At 41.5% G+C, this 19,401-nt stretch overlaps 1 protein-coding gene across 3 annotated transcripts in view; it reads right to left on the reverse strand.

Annotated features, from left to right (window-relative positions):
- The window catches only part of Ergic2 (ERGIC and golgi 2), a 42,871-nt gene extending 35,307 nt beyond the window's left edge, over window positions 1–7,564 (reverse strand). Inside the window, exons 1-2 of one of the 3 annotated variants that reach the window (XM_059256407.1) lie at window positions 7,104–7,564; window positions 594–736 (exon numbers count right to left, since the gene is read on the reverse strand). In XM_059256407.1, coding sequence (XP_059112390.1) covers window positions 594–699 — 106 coding nt within the window. In that variant the 5' untranslated portion in view covers window positions 700–736; window positions 7,104–7,564. Of the gene's footprint in view, window positions 1–593; window positions 737–2,049; window positions 2,261–6,556; window positions 6,771–7,103 lie in introns of those variants that run through there. The other 2 variants (XM_059256408.1, XM_059256409.1) reach the window with 2 other exon arrangements.
- Window positions 7,565–19,401: the final 11,837 nt, after the last annotated feature.

Below are 19,401 nucleotides of genomic sequence, written 5' to 3' on the forward strand. Positions count from 1 at the left end.
TTTATCACTTACTTTATTTTAACAAATACTTTTATTTGTACCAAGTGTTGCTCTAGGCACTTAACACATAAAAAGTTACATAATTAATACATTAACCCTAGCAATATAAATACTAACATCCTCATTTCAAGGAAGAAGTAAGACAGATAGCTGTAACTCAACTAGCTCTCACTCCACTCTGGGGATCTTCTTACAGCAAGTCTTTACTGTCACCCAACCCAGAACAGGAACAAGGCTGTCTCAGCAGCCTTCCTACCTCCTCTCACTTTCAAATCCATTTATATGTAAGAATATATATATATTATATGTAATATAATGTATGTCATATATATAATAATATATAAACACAGTAAGGCATAACTGGAACAGTACCAAAGTGTAAATTGTACTACTTGCTCACCAACATTTAATAAACACTGCTAAAGGCACAGAGAGACTGCCAGATGCTACAGAGAATACAGATAGTAAAGGCAGAGCAATCTGGCACAGGATGAGCAGTAGCAAAGGCACTGTAAAGCCCAGCGTTAAGCTCATCCTCATGGCCAGCGCCCACATGTTGGTGATCAGTAAATCAGAGTCTGAAGCGAGCTCACCTGTTCCCCCACTGGCTGATGTCTCCACATAGCTGTCAGGAACCTTGGGAAAGGCATCTAACTCTTTCACCAAACTTAAGGTTTTTTTCCGATTCAGTCGCCTCATCTTCAGAAAAACTTTCCTCTTCCTTCATATAGTCATGCTAAGGAACAAACAGATAAGTGAATATATGACCAATTTTCTCAGAAAGCAGTATTCCCAACTCTCCTTGACAAAAAAAAAAAAAATTTATTACTCTTTTCTCCATTCCCACTCTGACAAAATTATGAGTGAAAGACAATACACAAACACACACCAAATAGAAAAACAATCAAAAGTGGGAAACTGCTGGGCGGTGGTGGCTCATGCCTTTAATCACAGCACTCAGGAGGCAGAGGCAAGAGGATCTCTGTGAGTTCAAGGTCAGCCTGGTCTACAGAGTAAGATCCAGGAAAGGTGCAAAGCTACAGAGAAATCCTGTCTCAAAAAACCAAAAAAAAGTGAGAAACTCACATTTTTAACATTCAAAAAGTGTTTAAATTTAAATGTTAAATTTTAACACTTAGAAATTTTATTTTGTATTAAGTTGACAAATTACATATAATTTAGGTAACACAAGCTGTGACTAAGTTCTCAGACACTTACGATATTAGGAACATGGAGAGCTGATCACACAGACAGTAAGGAAATACACAGTGCTCAAGCCATTTCCTAAGGTGGCAGACTTGCAAATGATCCCAGCACATCTTCTTCAACACATTTAAATCGTCTCTAGATCACTTTCAAAACCTAAGCAGAAACCTACGACTGGCACTGCAATCATTCAATCTCTATTCACTGTGTATGACTGAGATTTTTGTTTATGTGTGTATGGTGTATACTTGTGCATCTGCCCATGCATGTGCATGTGTACATGTGTGTGTGGAAGCCAGAGATCAATGCTAAGCATTGTCCTCAATCTCTCCACCTTACTTTTGAGACAAGGTCTCCCACTGAACCTGGAGCTAATCAATTCAGATAAACTGGACAGCCAACAAGCCCCCAGAAGTCCTCTTGTATCTGTCTCCTCATTGCTGGGATTAGAGGTGCATGCCACCACAGCTTTTAACATGGGCACTAAGGATCCAAACTTTTCAGGCTTGTGCAGCAAAATACTACTCTCCCCTAAACTCAATCCAAATGTAAGTACAGATCTCTGATAGCACACCGACAGCCCAACTCTACATCTCATTCCTTCTCCTCTCCTGACTAAACTGGCTCAAGGTTGTCATCTTTCACGGTACTAAGTCCAAGAGAAAAACTTCAAACTGTAGTTTTGTCTACAATGTTTTGATATCCATATTCTCACTCTCCACCCATGTGTGTGTGTTTCAGGTGTGTGTGTGTGTGTGTGTGTGTGTGAGAGAGAGAGAGAGAGAGAGAGAGAGAGAGAGAGAGAGAGAGAGAGATCATCTTCCTATGAAAACAGTCTCTTACCTTGTCCTAAGAAATTCAACAAGCACCCAAATCTCAAAATCAAAAGCTGAAAAGCCAAACTCCTTCAAAACTCAAGATTTTGGAATTGGACACGATGCTCATTTTTCCAAGTGATTTCCTGATCCCTCATTTTCCATCTAGATTTGGATTCCTCCTAATCTTCATTTTCAGCTATGACCCCTCAGAAGACTATCTCCTTGCCTTCTACAATATATATTTCTTTCCCAGTCCAACACTGAAATACTTCACCACTGGTTTTCCTCCACTTTCTTGTCTTAATGATTAACAACAGTACACACCAAACTGCACAAGCCAGAAACACAGGTTACACCTTCAGACTTAACCTCTTCCTAAGTTTCTTTATTTGCTTTCTTCCCAGGGGCTCAGAAGTCCCTTACCTTAGTTTCCATGGCCACAATTTGTGGCACTGCTTCAATTCACTTCCCTTACTACTATGAATCAATTATTGACAGCCATCACATTGCATATTATCTCTCTTAAAGCCCTCGAGTCACTTCCTATGACACAGTATTTAGATCATCCTAAAATGGCTTCAGAATCCTTCACAAACCAAGTCCATCAAACCCCATGTCTTGCTGTCTGAGTTCTAGCAACACTGAAAACCTTTCAGTGTTCATTCTGCTCTCTCTGCCAGAGTTCCTTGTCCACTCCCCCCAGTTATCATGTGACTGACTCCTCTTCTTACTCTTCTGGGCCTTGTGTGCCTAGAACTGTTTCTAGCCACTACCTGCATATTGTTTTCTCCACAGGACAGTCAGGGAAGGAACCCTATCTAACATCACCTCTGCAATGCCAATGCCTCACACAGCAGGCAGATAAACACTGAGGGAAGGAAGAGAAACACCCATAGCAGCATAGACTGCAAATCCAAACTGTCATATTTGGGTAAATGAACATCTAGAAACACCATCCAGGAGGAACAATTTTGTTTTGTTCACTAGAGAATCACCAGCTCTAAACAGTAGCTGTATAATGTTGAAGAAATAACTACTTCCAAAACTTAAGTATACTTTCAAAGTAAGCTTTATAAATAAAGTTTAAATTATACTATGAAACTATGGCAAGTAGCTGTTTGTCTCACAAACTCCAAGAACAAACACAATCTATGCATTTCCCCTCCCTTGAGCCAGACCGTACAGCCCACAGGGCTACCACCAAGTCTCAGGCCTCCTCTTCGACTGTTTCCTAGGATTACCATTTTAGAAGGAAGCAGGCTGCCAGTCTACTACTTCTCCTGTCCCGTTCCTGCAAACTCACTAACTACTTCCAAGAACCCATTCCATCTCCAACACTTGACACTGTATATGCCACTGCTGTGACATGAACAAGGTATCCAATTGCTGCTCTTTATGAAATCCTACTTCCTCATCTTATAACTCCCATTCAATATTTCATTGCTAAGACTCTTGGGGTAAAAAGTTATGTGTTCTTAATCATATTTCTCATCCCACCTCTTCTCTTTGATAATAATAGCCCTAATAATAGAAATTAAGACATACAGAACAACTAACTTTCATGTTAGGTACTATTGAATACACTTAACATATTAACTTACTCTTCTATACCACAGATGCTACTTTTATTCCTTCTTATAAATAAGAACAGTCATACATTTTTCCCCAGGAAGGTGCAAGTGGTACTATGTAGAACAGGGATTTAGTTCCAAGCAGCCTGGCTGCAAAGTCTGTTCCCAATTCCAGTGCCCCTGCCTTCAGGACTTGTTGCCAACTTCTATGGATATCTAGGTATATTCATAACTTCCCCATAGCTTCTGTACCTGGATCAGTCAGTACTTGTTTTTTCTCCCCTCATTCCACCATTATCTGATGTCTCCAAAGAAATCATGCACAATATGGTGTATGCATGTATGGTGTATACGCATACATGTAGGCAAAATACCCATACACATAAAATAAAAATAAAATTAAAAGAAGAGATACAGTAGATAACATAGGGTTTTTTGCTTTGGATATCCTTATTTAATAAAATTAACACTGTAATTTTATCTGTTTCCATCTTCAAACCCAGCCTTCACTGGCATTATTCTTGTATCTATTTCCATATTGTTCTACAAAATCCAAAGACTAGGAGACTCTGCATGATGTTTCTGTTCACCGGTAGACACTGTATGTACACTTTAGTGATCTCTAACACCACTTCTGCTTTCTTTGCTGTCTCCCCTAAACTGTCCTTTAAAAAAAGTAACAAAAATTAAACCTCAAGGATGTGCTGATAGCAACTAAGACTTGACCAACTGCTTAAGAAATAATAAACCTCTTCCTGTTGAAATAGACACCAACACTCCTGAAAACAGTATATAGTCTCCTTTATCATATCAATTTGAATATAGTGAGATAAAATACAGAACTCAAGAAACTTTATATAGCCTGCTCAATTATTTTAATTACATTTATCGGGGAGGAGCATCTGTGCCATGGCACACATGTAGATGTTAGAGAACAATCTGTAACAATCAGTCCTCTCCTTCTACCATATGGGTCCTGGGGAAGAAAAGCAAGCACCAGGCTCAGTGGCAAGCACCTGTACCACACGAGCCATCTCATTAGCACAAGAATATATCTTCTGTTACCAATGTTTTATGAATTACCTGCTATTTATAATGTATACTTCTCAATGAGAAATAGTTAAATGATTAGCATACCACTACACTGTGGATTAAACTATGTCTTCAAAGAGATATGCGGAAGTCCTTGGCCTTGGTATTTGTGAATAAATCTTATACGGAAATAATCTGGAACCTTATTTGGAAATCACAGTGGATTAGAGTGATCCAAAAAAGGACTGGTGTCCTTTCAAGACCACATGGTGAAGGCCCCAATATTGAGTGGAGAATGTCATGCAAAGACTGAGTGTAGAGTGATGTGTTTACATGGATTGTTCAGAAGCCAGGAAAGCAAGGAAACATTCTGTCTCAAACCTTCAGACAAAGCAGGACCCTTCTTGGTTTTGGACTTTGACTCTTGAAAACTGAAAAGAATAAATTTTCACTACTTTAAGCTCCCTAGTTTATAGTAAATAGGTTTAATCCCGTAAGTTTCTTAATGATAAAAAGTTCACTGGAAAGACAAGTAATGTGCTGTGCAAGTTTTGTGATCTGAAAAACCAACCAACCAACCAACCAACCAACCAAACTACCTTCTAGGAACTTACTAGTTATTACAACAAATGTGAAGATCTTCAACTTCTCAGAATTCCTTACATATTGTTATCTAAGAAAGTAGTACATATGGGCTACACCAGGTATTAATCAAAATAGAAGTGAGGTATTGAGTAAACGTTAAAAGAGACGACCGACAAGTGTCGTTCCAACAGGAGTCTGGAAGTGCTTTCCACCAATAGGAAGTAAGGACAACAGTAGCTACTCAAACAAAGTTCCTAAGACTAAAATAAGGACATACAACTAGAAAAGGTCAAGAGCACATGAAATAATCTACAATGTAAATGTTCTCCAGGAGCAAGAGAATGAGTTAATGAAGAAGTCAGAGAGCATTACTGATAGAAACACGACTGGATGGAGCCACAGAAAGACAAATGTGTGCATTACTAATTAAGAGGGCAGCAGTTTTCCAAATCGAGGAAGACAAGTGTTTGGAGTTTTCCTATTACCCATACCCTTCAAGTGTTTAATCTATTTTAGGGGTTAGAAAGAAACTATTTTTTAAAGGATCTTCTTCAGTCTCTATTGTGCCTAAGTAGCCAAGCCACAGGAAACTTCAGAAGCCAAAACATGACAAATAACAAAAACTTAAGAGCAGTATGGTAGGCACTGTTCTAAATACTTCTATTATCTGAAATACGTACTCTTCCCAACTTCTTATGAGATAGGTATTACCTCATTATTCTCTTTTTATTGATGAGAAAACTAGTACGCAAAAGTTAACTGATAAGCTCTCTGGCATTAAAACAAATAATTAAAATCTAGGAAAACTACTAAAGAGAACTTGTAGCACACAAAGTCTAAAACCAACTTCTGCTAAAAAATGAATTATTTAAACGACTAACCCCGGTGAAAATAAACTTGTTAATTTTTTTCTAAATCTTTCTTGTTCTTGTTCTAGACTACAGTGACTTCCTTTCAGAGATCTCTTATCTTGCCATATTTCTGTAACGTGTACCACGAAGCTGTTAAAATACTCAGTGATGTACTGAAGTTTACTATCAGAAAAAAAGCTTCTCCGCCTCCCAACCCTCACTACAAAAACATGAAACTTCTACTTCTCAGGATCTTCCTCTACAAAGTGAAAGAGTAATAATAACTTAAGGTAACTAATAAATAAGGTAGGCAATAATCCCTCCTCAAACCAGCAGACTCGTTTCTTTAGTTACGTACGCTGGAGTTCTACATATTAGGTTGAAGAACTGAAATTTGGAATTATAACTTCAAGCCAATGAACAAAGCCTATTTTAACTGTCTTTAATTGCTTCCGAAAACCTATCTCGCAACATCGGAACAGCTGTTACTTGCCTATAGTCTGCAGGGCACTAAATTCCACACTTGAAGTTAATGAAATGTTTGCTCACGGAGCTGTCAGATCCAGTCTATGGATACGCATGGAAGTCCTGGAGCAAGAGCTGAGAGCCATCCCCTCCCGAGAGGGTCAGCAATTGACAGCGGGACACACACCACTTGTCTTGGCGTCTGCGCCTGGCCCGGCCCCTCTCTCGGCCTGATTTTTAATTTAAAAGACAGCAAGAGTAAGCACGGCGCTGGCGAGGCCGCCACTGTCCACGACAGCCTGGACAAGACAACGCAAGGCGCGGCCGGCCAGCGTGGAGCCGTGCAGCGGAGCTCCGGGCCGCGGTGCGCCGGGCCGCGGTGCGCGGTCGCCGGCGACACTCGGCAGGAACGCCCCCAGGCAGCGGAGCGGCTCCGCAGCCGGCTGCTCCCCGCAGAGCCACGGAAGTCCCAAGCTGAGCCAGCGCCCCGACTGTGCGCCCTTCAACCGCGCCCACGTCGCCATCCGCCCGGAACTACCGGAGAAAACGGCCCCAGCAGGGTTTCGGCGTCTTACCTAGTGCTACGGTCCCTGCCCACCGCCATGTTTCACAGAAGCCCGGGTCGCCCGAGCCCGGTGTCCACGAAAATATCGCGAGAACAAAAGTAATTCTCACAGCTGATCGAGTTCGAAGGGAGCGCAAGTGGAGACCTCGCGATATTTCTTGTGTTGATGGCGTGTGATGTAATCAAACGGCGCGGTAAACCTGAAAGGGGCGTGGCTACGTGGAAATGAAGTGAAACCACGAGGTCTGTCCTTTTCCAGGAAGGGAAAAGTTAACCTTCCCTCTGACGACGTGAGGCGTGGTTGAGTGGCCTTTGTCTTTGCGTTTTCATTTTTCCTAGTCAAGAACACCTAAACATCCCTTGTTAGGGAACGGTTTGAATTAAACAGTCAGTGTGCTTAATGTTTTCCTAAATCTTAGACCGTAAGAAAACAAGACACCGTTGCTCGTGATCCTTCTCCAAACACTTCATCTTCTCCTGTTCCCTCACAGCACAGGACGTAATAGAGGGGTTTTGGGAAAGAGGCTGACGCGCAACAGTTGGAGAGGGAGCCCATTCCAGCTCCCTTTTCATCCGTCTGCTACCAGATTTCAGTCATGTGTTGTCATTTAAAAATGAGGATTGCCCAAAAGAAAGCACAGTTATAACAAAGGCGTGTTTATGACGAATGCTTAAACAGAGAGCAGTTTTAAACATTTCTTTCTCATTTAATCCTAACATTGCAAAATGATACCATTATTTGCTTGCTTAGTAGGCGAGGAATTTTAGTTTTAAGAGGGGAGTAAGGAGTAGCTAAGGAAGAACTGCCAAAGCGAAACAGGCTGGGAAGTCTTGACTACAGTACTAAACTTTACACTATGTGAACAACAGCCCAGCCTCTATGCAAGTAAGAGCCTGTACACTCAGACCTGGGGAAGGGACAGGGACCAGGAATGTCTGTTGATGCCTTTATGGCCAAGATTATAGCTGAGATAAAGTTGCGTTTTAGACATGTATTAACTCGACACATTATTATGCCCACTTTACAGAACGGTACACCACCTATTCAAATTACAGTGTTTTACTTTGTGAATACCCCTTACTGAGAAAGGAAATCTCATATACCCCAAACCAAGAACAGATACATGCCCTCTGACAGCAACTTAATTTCCAGACTTTCAAGATTACTCCAATTAATTGAAAGTTCCCAGTTGACTTACTTAGGAAACATAGTTGAATGGATATAAACACAGTCTCTGAAGCCAGGATTTCCTAGATTAAAAAATCCAGTCTGACATCTTAATAGCATGTGACTTGGAGCATATTTCATTTCTTTGTATCTCCATTCCCTCATCTGAAAAATGGACATAATAATGTGTTAATGTATCTAAAATGCACCTTTATCTCAGCTACAATCTTGGCCATAAGGGCACCAACAGACATTCCTGGTCCCTGTCCCTTCCCCAGGTCTGAGCGTACAGGCTCTTACTTGCATAGAGGCTGGGTTGTTGTTCACATAGTTACACCTGATCCTTAGTCTCCAGAGTAAGTTTCTTTTATGGTAATAACTATCCCCCCCGAGAGTTAGCTTTCACAGTATAGAAAAACTAACTAATTCACTCCTACTATTTTTAAAAAGCCACAGTTCTCAAAGCTAATATGAACATAAAAATAAATTTCCCCCAAAGAATGAAACTTATTAATCAATCAATCGTCTTTCTTTGTTGTTTTTTGTTTGGTTCTTGAGATCAAACTTGGGGCCTATACAAGTTAGGCTGCACCACTGAGCTACACTGCCAGTGCAACTTGCCTAATTTTATAGGTTAATTTCCATGTAATTGGTGGTGTTATATCTGGAAAAAAAATCTGCTTTTGAGAAAATCCATCCCATTTTGTTTCACTTATTGAACACAGGTTTTAGTGTAGGGTAAAAAACTGGTTCAAAACAACGTGTATTCAGTGAAAATGCTCAAAGTAAATTTTCATGCCATCGTTTTGCTGCTCTGTAGTTTGGGTATGAGCTTTAGCAAGTAAATAACAAAAGTAAGAGAAACTGATATTTCTTTACTATACAACGGCTCACATGTCTCTCAAAAGGATTTTGTGTTTTATTCCTACCCCAAATCTATTCCTTCTCTATATAGAAAAATAAACATCACCACCAACCTCAAATTTGATTGGATTATAGTCTGTGTTCCCTTCCTCTCCCTAGCTGCCAATCCCAGTGGTCAGTTTGTGCTGTGGGATGGTCTGTATGTCAAGTGTGTTGCTGATTGGTAAATAAATAAATCACTGATTGGCCAGTGGCTAGGCAGGAAGTATAGGTGGGACAAGGAGGAGAATAAAGCTGGGAAGTGGAAGCTGAGTCAGAGAGACACTGCCAGCCACCACGATGAGAAACAGCATGAGAAGATGCCAGTAAGCCACGAGCCATGTGGCAAGGTATAGATTAATGGAAATGGATTAATTTAAGCTGTAAGAACAGCTAGCAAGAAGCCTGCCACGGCCATACAGTTTGTAACCAATGTAAGTCTCTGTGTTTACTTGGTTGGGTCTGAATGGCTGTGGGACTGGCGGGTGTCAGAAATTTGTCCTGACTGTGGGCCAGGCAGGAAAACTCAAGCTACAAGTTTGTTCATGAAACTCTGGCCAGCTCCTCAGCTGTACACCAGTGCCCCCTTTTCATGTGCTTCAACTATAGGTGATTACTAGTTTTCTACTCTAATTTTGAGTAGAAACTATGTGAACAACAACCCAGCCTCTATGCAATAAGAGCCTGTACACTCTATCAACTAGCTTTTGTTTGCTGAGACAGACTTGACCTGTATCCCAGGCTGGTCTTGAACTTGGGACAGATCTTCTGCCTCAGCCTCCCCAGTGCTGGGATTAGAGGTGTGAGCCACCATACTTAGCTGTGTGTACATTTTCAGACAATGTAGATTATGTACTTCTGTCATTTTTCCATGTACCAATTTAGAACTTGAAAATCTGAGTTTACTTATTTATATGAGTACATATGTCCAGCTAGGTCCCATCATCTGTTTGTTTGTTTTTTAGTGTTTATGCTCAATATCTGGATGCTCTCTGCACCATGCTTACAATACTATAGTGTCCTGAGTGTGCATCATAATTCACTCTTACCTTGTTTTACAGTCTTGTGTTTTCCTTCTGTTCTTTCCCTTCCTTCCCCTCCTTTATTTCTCTGCTTCTCTACCCTCTTTGACATGATTTCTTGTAGACCAGGCTGGCATTGAACTTGCTATGTGTAACCTTGAACTCCTGACCCTGCTGCGTCCACCTCCTAAGTGCTAGGAGCACAGCTATCCTGTGCTCTTAGAATGCTTTAATTTCTGCTTCAGTCTGAAGAACTTCCTTTAGCATTACTTCTAGAACAGGTCTAGACAGATGCACTTGGCTTTGATCTGGGAATGTCATTATCTGTTCATTTTTACAGAATAGTTTGCTGGCAGGTATTGTTCTTCTTTACCATGGAATCTCACAGCACTCCCAGCTCTGCTGGGAAGTGTACTGTTAGGTGAATTGGGTCTCCCCTGCGTGTTCTTTCTTGTTCCTTACAGCCTTAGGGATCTTCTGTCTTCCACCTGTAAGAGCTTGCTTGATTATACCATTGTGGGGTAGACTTCGTTGACTTAAATTTGATTGGTGACTTTTGCCTTTTCTATAAGATTTTTCTGTCCTCCAGGTTTGGGAGCTTTCCTATTATTATTTCTGTGAATTGACTTTCTTCTTCTTCGGCATTCACAGATCCTTCTTGCACCCCAACATACTTGTTCTTTCAGCAGTTCCCAATCTTCCCATCGCTTTTTCCCTTTCTCATTCTTTTTCTCTCCAGCAGTGCATTTTAAGCTCATCTTCAAGTTCACAGACCCTGATTAACCCACTTGCTTTTGATGCCTTCCATGAGATTCTCAATTTCACTGTGAATATTGTTTACCTTGGGAACTTTTTAATTGCTTTCAGCTTAATGAGTTCCTCTGTTAGGATATTGAAACGTTTCTGTTCCCTTAAGCTCATCAAATTTTCTTAAAACAGTAATTTCAGCTTCTCACTGAGACTTCTCCCATGCAGGTTACTGCCTGAGTCCTACACGAGCCCAGCATTCCCCAAAAGCTTTTGGTGCGAGCTGGTGTGCCGTGTGAGCACCCAAGGGTAAGGTGTTTACTCTAGTCCGACTTCCCCAGGGAGGCTGGTTTTCTCTGAGCTTGTTGTCACTTCCCGTGTTTTAGCACTAGATGGCACCCTGGTACAGATTTGCTGGGATTCTGCTATGGGTGTCTTGTCAATGTTGCAGTTTTAGATGGGAATCTAAGCCCAGGTTTGTTCCTATACAGTCTTGGAGTATTGTTGAAAAGAAATTAGAGATCTAGAAATAGCCTGCCTCCTAGAAATGATTCAAGATTCTCCCTGGTACCAGGTTAGGGTAAGATGCCGCTTCTACAGTTACTGGCCTGTGGTTAGTCTCCTGGCTGGATTAGCCCTCGTCCAGGCAGAGTCACCATGGATAGACTCACTTCCATCTCCTGTGTCACATATGTAGCCACCAATTCCACCAAGCTGTGTGATACACCGAACCCACAGCCTGACAAGATCAGTACAATGATTGAGTTAGGACACAGACTCTCACTGCTGAGGTGGATTTGTATGGTGATACTTTATTTGTCCTGAAATGTGATATTATTTGTATGTTAATAAATAAAGTTGCCTGGAGATCAGAGGTCAAAGCGAGCCATAAGCAGAGTCAGGCGGTGGTAGCACACACCCTTAATCTGATCACATGGCAGGCAGAGTCTCTGTGTGCTCAAGGACACAGCCGTGCATGGTGACACAACCTTTAATCCCAGTACCAACCATAGAGACCTGGAGGTCTGTACAGACAGGCAGTGACAAGGAAGTCATGTGGTTGGGTTTAGAGCCAATGAGAAGGCAGAACAGAAAGGCAATAAAACAACAAGTCAGACAGGAAGAAGCTCTCTGGGGAAGCCACTTCTGGTGGTAAACTAAAGTTTGGCTACTGCTCTGATCTCTGGCTATTTCCTCTGCATTTGACTCTGTGTTCTTATTTACTAAGACTGTTTAGAAATTCGTCTACAGATTTGTGGCCCATGACCACTGGAAATAAACACAGGCTGAAGTAGCTGGCCTGGCAGTCCAACAGACTTAGGGTGCATGTCCTCCCTGGGTCGGCTGCTGTTCCGGAGGCTTTATTGGCAGGCAGATCTGGTGTATGTGTGTGGAGGGGGTGGTTTTTAGGGTCTTCCCAGTGTTGAGATTTATCAACACAGCACTAAGTTACAAGGGAGTCTCATGCTTACAATCTTGCCCCATCACTAACAAATAGGCGTAGGCGGAAGTTTCTGTCCCACCTTCCAGTTTCCAAATAGCCGACACAGAAGCTAAATATTAATTATAAACTCTCAGCTGATAACTCAGGCATATTACTAACTAGCTCTTACAAATTAAATTAACTCATAATTCTTATCTTTGTATTGTCACATGGCTCGTGGCTTTACCTGTCCTCCAGCATGTCTTGCTCCCTCTGTGTCTCCTGGCGACTCCCCTGACTCTGCCCTCCTTCCTCCCAGCATTCTCAGTTTGGCTGTCCTGCCCATACTTCCTGCATGGTTACCAGCCAGTCAGTTCTTTATTAACTGATGAGAATAATATATTTTTTTAGTGTACAGAAAGATTATTCCATAGCAAATAGGTCTCAGGCTATGCTGTTCTATCCCAGCTTGGGACAGCAGCACTCTCCCAAGCTATGCTAGGGCTAAGCTGGGTCATGTCTGAGTCTCACTGCCATAAGTACTTAGTCTTACGGACACACTGGGGTCACACCACAGCTGGCTGTGATGCAGGCCAAAACGAGTCTGTCTCACTGGGACAAGGTCTACTGACACCAGAGAAGTTCCAAAGCCTGACACATGAGTACTGGTGATAACTATGCTACCAAGTTGGGAGACTGGCTGTGAGGGAAACTACTAAGACAGGATACACCAAAGTCTTAAAATCTCCAGGGTGTAAACTGTTTGGGAAGGGAAGTGTGTGCCTCAGCTCCACTCCAAAGTTGAAAGTGCTATGACCAAAACTCCAGTTTGTGTACCAGCTCACAGGCCTCTGCTTGATGTCAGAACCAGGCTAAAGGCTCCATCTCTGAGCTCTGACCTGCACACAGAACCTCCTATTCCTCCCAGGTGCCCAGGCTCTCTGTGGCAGACCTAGCACTGGGCTCTAGTATAAATTCCTGTTCCTTTTGTGTTCCATGTGTCACTGCTAGAGGCTTGAGCCCTGCTTTGCTGGCATAGGTTTCAGGAAATGGTAGAGCCAAAGAGCATCTACCAAAAGAAGTTAAGCAGCTCAGTCTGCTGGAGTGACCTAGAAGTAGGGACCACAGAGCTCTCCATAGCTCTAGGTCTCACTGGTTACAAGTCTGAGCCCAAGTCTTTCTTTCTCTCCTGAGTGGAAGGTATCTCTGCGGCAGGCTGTGTGGAGCCTGAAGCAGGATGACATGGCAACTTCTTCCCACCTTGTTCAGCTGCCTGCTCACCTGTTTCAGTAAGCACAGGTTCTGTGCACACTTACTGATGCCCTTGGCTGCTGTGAGCTAGTTTGGTGGGAGAAGTGCTGTTCAGCCACCCTCGTGCTCTGCCACTAACCCTGAGTGGGAATTTTGAGAAGAATAATTAAAAAAGGAATTGGAGACATGTGAACTGAGCAATCAGAAAGATGTCCTGAATTCTTGAACAGTGCTGCTTAATATATTCAAAGCAATTTAACCCAGTAACAAAAGATGGTTTGATTCCTAGACATAACAATCTTAATGTAAAATATTTATTGCCTGGAAATGTAAGAGTTATAGTTGATTCTTCTCATCCAGAAAAAAAAAACTGCTAATAAAAGCTCTGTAACTATTTCAAAAATTGAATTAAAATTTTATACCTATAAAACAAACCCATTGTAAGCACAACCCAATGATTTTAGTAAAATTGTAGCTGTGTAATCATATCGAAGTTTAGGACTTTCTCACAAGGTTATATATATTTGTGCTTCAAGCTGTAGCTTTCAGCGTGTAAGTGCCAGCCTGAAGCAAGACATGCTCTTCGCCAAGGTAAGTTACAGAAACCGAACGTCACCTTTCTAACTGGAGCAACGTAAGTCCCCATTTCAGAAGGGATCCTGCCCCATTTCCAGGAAGAAAAAAAGTACTGCACAGAAAGGTCATGGTGTGCGTGTGTGTGTGTGTGTGTGTGTGTGTGTGTACCATATGTGAATGAAATATTCTAAACATTAAAAAGGCAAAATAAAGTAGAAGGATTTAAACAAGAAAATGTAAAATGAATCGATGAGTGGGTTTGGCCGAAAAGGAAAAAGAACTAGCCAACAAAATAGAATACAGATGCAAACTATCATTTTATATTCTCTAAGTTGGCAAAAGAAGGGGCAAATGTGAGAGCAAAAAACACAGAGGAGGGGCTGGAGAGATGGCTCAGAGGTTAAGAGCACTGACTGCTCTTCCAGAGGTCCTGAGTTCAACTCCCAGCAACCACATGGTGGCTCACAACCACCTGTAATGAGATCTGGTGCCCTCTTCTGGTCATACATGCTGTATACAAAATAAATAAATAAATCTTAAAAAAAAAAAAACACAGAGGAAAAGGAGCTGTGTGGACTGCTGCTGGGAAGCTGTGATCAGGGACCCTGGCTTTGGGTAACTCAACCTCAGTGAATTGGAGACATCAGAGTACTTAGACTCAACTATTTCTCTGGGTATATACCCTAGAGCATTGTTTTTGAGATGGCTGTAATTAAGTGTAAATATCTGGGGTAAATTTAAAGTCCTATGTGATTCTAAGATGCAAAGAGGATAGACCAATATCACAGAAGAAAATGATTTAACCATTAGACTGAGAAATATATATATATATATATATATATATATATATATATATATATATAAACATTAATAGCTGCAAAAATCTGTGGTTCCAAATATTCACTACAGAAACAGAGAACAAATATAAAATACTCCACAGCAGTCAAACACAATAGCCCATAAGCTTTTTGGGTGAATCTTTAAAACAATGCTGAGTTTACAAAGCAAGTTTAGACTTGATACCAGAAATAAATACAGTAAAATGTTTTGTTTAGGCTGAAAAAGGGTACCTGGTGGGATGGGAACTTGCCATGTAGCCAGGCTGGCCTCGAAGTCATGACTATCTTTCTGATCCTGTTTCCAGAGTGACGGACTGCAGGTTTGTATCACACCTGGCTATTGCTCTCTTTTAATTGGTTTACTTAGATTTTTTACTTTTATAGTTTGTTTGGAGTTACTTATGTATTCTAGAGATGAACTCTTCATCAGGTAAATATCAACGGGCATTCTCTTTCATTGTGTTGTCTTTTTGTTCTGTTGATTATTTTCTTTGTTGTACATAAGGTTTTTTTTTAACATTAGTTTTATATAATTGCATCTGTCAGTTTTGCTGTTTTATGTGTATCTAGGGAGCAGCCAGAAAACAGCCAGCTGTGCCAACCTCTTGACAGTTCTTCCATGGCTTCCCAGTGGTCCCCAGAACTTCAGGTCTTACCTTAATGTCTTTCATCCACGTGCTATAGGCTGAGCTGCTGGTCTCAGAGGGCCATCTCCCCACTACCCCCGTTCTGGTGGGCAGAGCTCCCTTCCCCTACAGTGCAAAGCAGTCTGTGGGTTGACTCATTGCTACTCTGCTGAGCCAAATATGGTTCACGATCTCTGCCATTTTTAAAATCTGTGGCCTTGGGCACGTTCCTTAACCTCCTGCTCTGCCTTGGTTTTTCTTTTACATATTTTTTTGAGATTATAATGTAATATAATACTTAAAGGGGATTAAACCAATTGATGTTTACAATGAATCATAAGTATTTGTTGGATAAAAGTAAACTTCAGCAAAATGTAAAAGCCAAGTGTTAGGCAGATGGGCTTTTCAATACTAGAAGGACTCAGTGGTCGTGAGAAGCCAGCACAAGATCCTTAACATGCCACATTAAATTAACCTAATTTCATTTTTAGAAGATTTAATTACAAGGTGGCTAGGGGAAATTAGGATTAAGTTAATGAATTCCAACTTGAGTGAAACACTTAATAAATGTCTCATGATGCCTGTGTAAGCAAAGAGAAAATAGTAAGTAGATAATTATATGGCTGGGAAGTCTATTAACTACCAGCTGATTAAGTAGCCATATAAGAAATGTTAACCTGGGGGGAGTGTCTTTTTTTTTAAGATTTATTTTTATTTTTTAAGGGGAGAACTCGAATGCCGTCCCCCTCCACCACCATCACAAGCCGTACAGTTGAGTTTCTTAAGTTTGGGGAACTCTCAATGGGCCAGTACATCCAAGCACCACAGATGAGCCTCACCCTAGGAAACTCCCTCCTGATCACAGCACATGCACAAGCGTGCGTGCGTATACACACACACACACACACACACACACACACACACACACACACACTCAGGCACACAGGAAATGGGGGGGACCATTTTGGAGGTGCAACCTTATAGAAGAAATCAGAGCCTGGTCCCACCACCTTGCCCTCATACAAGGATCCACCACAGGCCCAAAGGGACCCTGGCCTCTAAAACCGAGAGCCATATTCGATCCTTTTTCCTTTTTCCTGTTCATCTCAGGTATTTTGTCAGAGGAATGGAATGATGGCTAATGGAGTTTCCTTCTTATCCTGCTAGAGAGTTACAGTCACTCTTAGTTTTTAAAATAGATTTCTTCCTGCTAGTGGACGGGGGGGGGGGGCACCCCAGAACCACCAGAAGTGAGTGTTTTGAAACCTCTCAACCTGCTTCAGTGACTTGAGGGACCATCCAGACTCCCCCTTTCCCACACACCCACCTGTATAGGATACTTTTTTAACCGTCAACACAGAGTTTGTGGCTTCAGTATTAAGTAAAAATCCCAACTTTCTCTTTAGATATATCAAAGATAACCCAGGGCTTCTTGAAAAAATCAAGGCTGTGTTAAAAGGAACCGGGCAGACTCTTGGCCTTGTCAATCTTCATTTTCTGTAGAAGAAACTGATAGAAGTCATATATACCTGCTCCCTCCCTATCCTGGGGACTTTGAGAATTCCTTTTTCCAGTGTTGCTGCACACAAAACACACTGGTTCATCCCAGCTCTGCTGGTGACTGGGAGACCTCATGCCAGGGCCTTGGAGCACTCGCCTGTAATGGTCCCCTTCTTTCTTCATCACAGTTATCTGGAATGTACTGGAAGGAGACTCCCAAGGGGGACCTCATTGCCTTTCATTCTGTGGCTGCAGCTTCAAAGCCATCTCCTCCGTTTGAGGAAGTTTAGCTTCTAGGCCCACACTCAGAAGCTCTGGATATCAGAAGCATGATGGGGCATGAAGGCTGAGAAGAACCTTCATCTTGATAAACATTCAGTGTTGCCCTGTCTTTTGGTCATTCTACTTCAGGACAAAAGTCTCCCTTTAGTCCATGGTCCTTCCTCGTCCAAAGCCTCATACTTACAACCTTCTTCATGGCTTTCTTTCTCTTGATTGATTCTTTCCTTGTCATCCCCTTAAATCTACATTTTGAAACAATCTCTATTCTTTGTATACAGAATTAAAGGTATTATTTAGAATGTTACCTCTTAGTGTTCTTGCTTGTTAATGAAGACACGGAAGAAAGCAATCTTGAACTGTTTTATCGTATGCCAAGAATTGGTATAAACACATGACTAGACCCAAATACAATGCTTTTTATAGGATTTACATAGCCAAGAATATATAGGCTTAGGTTTCACATTACTTGAAAATAAGTGACCCAACTGCTTTATCTCTGTCTCATGAAGAATATACTGATAAACATTTGCCCTGTTTATATTTACCAAACCTGTTTTAATACTTATTCCTAGATTACCCACAAAAACTAAAAAAACAGACAAGTACAATCAATATCTCAGGCTGTTTTCTTGTTAAAATTTTTCCTTGTTCATTGTTTATTCTGAGTTTGTTTGTTTTAATTGCTGTTGTGAATCAGATTGTTCTCACCTTTCAGCATGTTTGTTACTAGTATGTAAGGGGAAAAGCCGCTGATAACAGTATATTGATTTTGTAACTGCTACTTTTCTGAAAGCATTTATCAGGCCTGAGAGTTTTCTGATGGAGCACTTCCCATCTTTTAAGTATAGGATGAGCCTCTTTACTTTTTTGTACCGGAAAACGTCTATATCCCCACAGGAAAGACTCCTCTTTGCATGCAGGGGCATCTCATTCATGAGCATGCTCAGTGCATGGGTATGTGTTGCCTGTTCAGAAACATGGGGGCTAATGAAATGGCTGAATGGAGAGTTTATTATAGTAAACAGGACTTACTCCAAGTCACCTGAAATCCGGAAATTGAGGGTTCTAGTGATTCTCGCTGGTTCCTTGTTTCCCTGGAGGCTCTAATCTGAGAAAAAACAACTCAAGGAAGCATTGGCTGCTACTGAAGTCTCAAGCCTCCCTATGTCCTCATCTGTAAGCATGTGTGATTTCCTCTAAATTACTTGCCTAGTGCCTAATGGCTACCAGACTTTTTCTTTTTTTTCCTATTAAGATAAGTTAAAAAAAAGTAGGGATTTTGAATTTTCTTTAGAGATTTTACACACACACACACACACACACACACACACACACACACACACACACACTGTTGTTTTTTAATGAGAGTCTCATGTAGCCCAGGCTGGTCTTGAACTCGTTATGGAGCCAAAACTGGCCTTTAACTTCTGATTCTCCTGTCCCTACGTCCCCAAGTCCTGGAATTACAGGCATACACCACCACGCCAAATTTATGTGGTTCTGGGGGTGGAACCCAGGATATCCTGTATGCCAGGGAAGCACTCTACCAGCTGAGCTATGCATCAGCTCATATACTTCTTTATTTTAGGAATTCTCCAATCTCCAATCTAAAAGAATTTCTAGTGTTTTATATTAGAAGTAGCTAGAGGTAGATTAAGGTCATAGTCAAGGGTGGTTTGTAGGATTGATTATTCTAATCTGCTTTTTATTGTAAGCCACTACTAAATTGATCACACCCACTGATCACACCCAAGATAACACCCAGTTTTATCATAGTTTAGGGCCAATGATCCTATTACAGGAACATTTTGACCTTGTGAACAGACAGGCAGAGGATCAATCTCATGGCAACAAGAAACAAAGTAGGAGATTCACTCAGGCATTTGCTTGCTTGTTTGGAGGATGCTGACTATGAAACTGAGGGCCTCCTGCATGCTGAGCAGACCACTCCCTCAGCCCAAGAGATTCCGT

Source organism: Peromyscus eremicus, chromosome 3, assembly GCF_949786415.1.
Source record: "Peromyscus eremicus chromosome 3, PerEre_H2_v1, whole genome shotgun sequence".
Classification (NCBI taxonomy): Eukaryota; Metazoa; Chordata; class Mammalia; order Rodentia; family Cricetidae; genus Peromyscus; species Peromyscus eremicus.